The following is a 4,616-nucleotide window of genomic DNA, read 5'->3' as shown; positions in this document are numbered from 1 at the left end:
CATTGCCCTGGCAGCTTTTCCTCCCACAAAGTGGCAATTCTGGGGCCAGATACTTGAAAGAGCAGGAGCAGGGATGCTGCCCTGAGTGCCCAGATCTTGGCCAACAGACTCAAAACTCCTTTTGGATGAAACCCACATCCTGCATGTGACTTCTCAAATACTTGTGACCAACAAGCAAATCCCAGAGCAGGGAGTCTCCCTGGGCCTCCCACGAGCAGAAGGGGGAACTGAGCACACTTTCTAAATTGGTCATGGTGGTCATCCATTATGTTCTGGGTACAATTAATAGGTGACTTAATTCTGTACTTAATCTCAACTGTTTCCTTTATGCAGCTGAGGAAGTTCAGTCTCCCAGCTGCCTGGCTGTGTTTGGGCTGGGAACTGCAGGAAATTGGTCAGCATGGCATTGCCACATTTCCCTACAAAAAGGAATCTCATTCAAACCTCTCTGCCCTCTCCTTCTCCTCCCCCTGGCACCAGGCATACTGCCTGCTCTGTGTGCATGCTTTGGTGCTGTGTAATCCATCTCCTTCCCTCCCAGGGAGTTACTTTGGGTGGCAGGAGAGGAGGATGAGGTGATGGGTGGCTCCTGGACCTTCTAAAACTGACTTAGAATCACAGAATCCCAGCATGGGGGGGGTTGGAAGGGACCTTTGCAGATCATCTAGTCCAACTCCCCTGCTAAAGCAGGGCACCCACAGCAGCTTGCCCAGGATCACAATGTCCAGGTGGGTTTGGAATCCCTCCAGAGAAGGAGGCTTCACAACCTCTCTGGGCAGCCTGCTCCAGGCCTCCAGTGACCTTAAAGTAAAGAAGTTTCTCCTTAAGTTCAAGTGAAACCTCCTGTGTCCTATTTTGCCCTATCACTGGCCACCACTGAGAAGAGCCTTGCCCCAGCCTCATGACCTCCACCCTTTAGATATTGATATGCATTTGCAAGATTCCCTCTCAGTCTCCTCTTCTCCAGGCTAAACAGCCCCAGGTGTCTCAGCCTCTCCTCATGAGAGAGATGTTGCAGTCCCCTCAGCATCCTCATGGCCCTCTGCTGGGCCCTCTCCAGTAGTTCCTTGTCCCTCTTGAAACAGGGACACAAATTCCAGGTGTGGCCTCACCAGGGCAAAGCAGAGAGGATAGAGAACCTCCCTTGACCTGCTGGCCACACTCTTCCTCATGCTCCCCAGTGCTTGCCTTACCCAAGCACAGACACTGGCACCTCACAGCCAGCATCCCTCCCCAAGACACAGAGGCAGGAACCAGCACAGCCCTTCAAACAGATCCACAGCATTTATTCAGTTGCTTTTAAGGTGCAGTAGCATAAGTGCATGTTTCTCCCCATGGCCCATGAGCTGCCCACCTGGCTGCTAGTTGCAGTAGTTCTCCAGCTGGTAGAGGGAGCAGGTGTTGTGGCAGCACTGCTCCACGATCCCTCGCTTCACTTTCTCAAACTCTTCCTGCTGGAAGGGCAGCTCTCCTGCCTCCCCAGGCAAGGGACCACTCACTGCCAAGGAGGAAAAAGAACAGAATCAGAGAATTGTTAGGCTTGGAAGGGACCTCAAGGATCATCTAGTTCCAGCCACCCTGCCGTGGGCAGGGACACCTCACACTGGTTTGTTGGCGGGCACCCGAAAGCTTGTGGACAGAAGTGTTGAGGGTTTTAGTTGTCCAGGGGAAACACAGCAAATGGCAAACCAAACAGGGAGGGAAGGAGGGAGGGAAGGAGGGAGGGAAGGAGGGAGGGAAGGAGGGAGGGAAGGAGGGAGGGAAGGAGGGAGGGAAGGAGGGAGGGAGGGAAGGAGGGAAGGAGGGAGGGAAGAGAGAAGGGAAGGGGAGAAGGGAAGAGAGAAGGGAAGGGGAGAAAGGAAGGGGAGAAAGGAAGGGGAGAAAGGAAGGGGAGAAAGGAAGGGGAGAACGGAAGGGGAGAAGGGAAGGGGTGAAGGGAAGAGAGAAAGAGAGAAAGAAAGAAAGAGAGAAATAAGGAAAGAAAGAGAGAAAGAGGCAGGCCCCTAATAACAAAAAGAAAATGCCTGGAGATGTAGTTTCTAGGGCAATATCAAAGTACAGCACAAGATGCAAGATCCCCAAGCCCCCAAAGTGTGATGCAATGAATGAGGCACCAGAGTAACAAGAAATCATTATGCTGGTGTGCTAGGAGGAAAACTTAGGAGAGGTTTAGTCCAGCATTAAGTGGAAGAGGAAATAGCTAGTCAATGTTTGGTGATTTACTTGTCTTCATCCTGTGAGCCAGCTGTGAGCAGGCTGTAAACACAACCAGCTTGTTACACAAAGAGATGGTGGCTCAGGCAAAAGCCCCAGAAAAAAAAAATAAAGAGGTAGAAAGTCCTCAAATACTTTCCAAGTGCTTTGCCCTGATGAAATTTTCCACACAGGATTTAGGGAATTTGGTTAATGAAATATCCTGTCCAGTCATGGTGGTCTTTAGAGACAAATAGTCAGAGAAGGGAGCAGCTAGCAGCCCAGCTGGCCACTCCAAACAAGTCATGGCAAGCCCTCTGCTATCACATCACCTTGCTTCACCTTCTGAAGCCCTAGTCTAAGGCTATTTCACAGGATGGTTACATACAGAACCATCACAGAATCATAGAATTGTTAGGGTTGGAAGGGACCTCGAGGACCATCCAGTTCCAACCCCCCTGCCATGGGCAGGGACACCTCACACCACAGCAGGTTGCTCACAGCCACATCCAGCCTGGCTGCAAAAACCTCCAGGGATGAGGCTTCCACCACCTCCCTGGGCAACCTGCTGCAGTGTCTCACCACCCTCAGGGTGAACCATAGATCATTTCTGTGTCCACTATGGGACAAGGGAGGTTTAGGTTAGATATTGGGTAGAAATATTCAAGAAGAAGGTGAACTAAGCATGGGAACAGGCAGAGGACGTTTTCTCATTGGAGGTTTTTATGAACATACTAGACAAGCATGGGTCAGGGATAGGATGGGGACAACTGAGCCTCTCTTGGGGCAGAAGGAGGCTTCCTGGGCTCCTTCCACCTTTATTTCCTATGTACCTTCTCAGCCTGGTGTGAAGAAACAGACAAGTTGGAGCTTTCAGGCACAATTCCTTTTGCCTCATAAATCCTCTTCTCCTGCCAGCCCTCCCACCTGCCTATCTAACCTGAGGAGCTTCTCGTGGCCACTGTGATGCTGCTGGTGTGTCAAAGGTGTTCTTGGCATTGCCCACCAGGGCCACTCCAGGTGGCACTGTCAGCTATGGGTGGTGGTCCCCATCCTGCATCACACAGGGCTGCGTTCACGCTCAGCCCAACTCACCTAAAGGCTGCTCGATGTCCCGTCGGGCTTTGGGGTAGTAGAAGAACCCCCTCTCTCCACACACCAGGTAGAGAGCTTCCACCAAGTGGGAGCCACAGAGGTGCTGGTTGGCAGCTGCCTGGCTGGTCCTGGGGCTGGAAAGGGCGAGAAGGGCCAGGAGAGGCAGCGATCGGATCCAGAGAGCCATGGTGGGCAGGAGGAGGCCTTGAGTTAAGAGGCAGAGGAGACACAGGAAGGTCTAAGAAGGAGAAATAGGTTGGTTGTCATCAAGCATCTGATGTCATAGAATCATAGAATCAAGAAAGTTGGAAGAGACCTCAAAGATCATCGACTCCAACCTGTCACCCTACACCTCATGCCTATCTAAACCATGGCACCAAGTGCCACGTCCAATCCCCTCTTGAACACCTCCAGGGATGCTGACTCCACCACCTCCCTGGGCAGCCCATTCCAATGGCCAACCACTCTCTCTGTGAAGAACTTTCTCCTCACCTCCAGCCTAAACCTCCCCTGGCACAGCTTGAGACTGTGTCCTCTTGTTCTGGTCCTTCAGCTTATTTGGCATAGAAATGAGAGCAGAGTAGCAGGTGGACCTTCTAAAGATGCCCTAGCTTGAGAAGGAAGTAGACCTCTCTACATCAGGCATAGCAAACTACAGTAAATGACTAAAGTTTATAAACAGAAGTCCATTTCCATTTTCAAGCTCATTTCAGTCCTCCTCTCCCTGTTGTCTTCCCCCAAAGGGCCAAACTAGACTGGAAAAGTCATCCCACCGAGCTCTGCAGCATATATGCCCAGGAGAGCCAAGATCAGCAGACACCTTCAGAGGAGAAACTCTCTCTGCCAAGCCAGAAGGAGCAGTTATTTATGATGATGGCCCAAAACCAGCACAATGTGCTCAAGGACCTGAGAAGACCTCGTTTTCTTGGACTGGCAAGCCAGCCCTTGTCACCACCAGCTACATCAACTGAAGAAAGGAGCTCTGCAAAACAGGGAGAAGCTGAAAGAGCAGCAATCAGACTTACCCAAAGAAGTGGCAGCAAGAGGTGGTGAGAGGTTTGCTCTGAGAGGTGAAGACTGGTTGGTTGGCTGGTTGGAATATCCCCCTTCTCTCTCCCCCATATTTATATGCTTTACATGAGCCCAAGTGACACCAGAGCTAGCACAGACCCCACCTCCTCGATGACACTCTAGCCCAAATTTTTGCTGCTCATGCACATTAATTTCCCTCCGTGCAGCAGCCCTGGGGCCTTCTGCAGGTCAAGACAGGAGCAATAGTTTGCAGTTTCCATCTCATTTCATCCCACCTGTTTTTGCTTCCCCGAAGA

The 4,616-nt window shown here is 51.4% G+C and overlaps 1 protein-coding gene across 1 annotated transcript; it reads right to left on the bottom strand.

The window, feature by feature from the left end:
* Positions 1 to 1,361: 1,361 nt before the first annotated feature.
* INS (insulin) lies at positions 1,362 to 4,371 on the bottom strand. The gene is made up of 3 exons (XM_054390624.1): positions 4,314 to 4,371; positions 3,289 to 3,492; positions 1,362 to 1,498 (listed from the first exon to the last, which is right to left on the bottom strand). The coding sequence occupies exons 2-3, from the start codon at positions 3,473 to 3,475 to the stop codon at positions 1,362 to 1,364; spliced, it is 324 nt and encodes a 107-aa protein (XP_054246599.1). The 5' UTR covers positions 3,476 to 3,492; positions 4,314 to 4,371.
* Positions 4,372 to 4,616: the final 245 nt, after the last annotated feature.

This window comes from Indicator indicator, chromosome 21, assembly GCF_027791375.1.
Source record: "Indicator indicator isolate 239-I01 chromosome 21, UM_Iind_1.1, whole genome shotgun sequence".
NCBI lineage: Eukaryota > Metazoa > Chordata > Aves > Piciformes > Indicatoridae > Indicator > Indicator indicator.
The sequence above is the reverse complement of the archived record's forward strand: the minus strand, read 5'-3'. Positions and strand labels throughout refer to the sequence as shown.

Bases quoted from the DNA above. Each gene is read 5' to 3' on its own strand.
- INS (XM_054390624.1), bottom strand. From the start codon at position 3,475: ATGGCTCTCTGGATCCGATCGCTGCCTCTCCTGGCCCTTCTCGCCCTT. The intron at 1,499-3,288 runs GTGAGTTGGGCT...CCTCCTTGGCAG, and splicing joins GGACATCGAGCAGCCTTTAG to TGAGTGGTCCCTTGCCTGGG.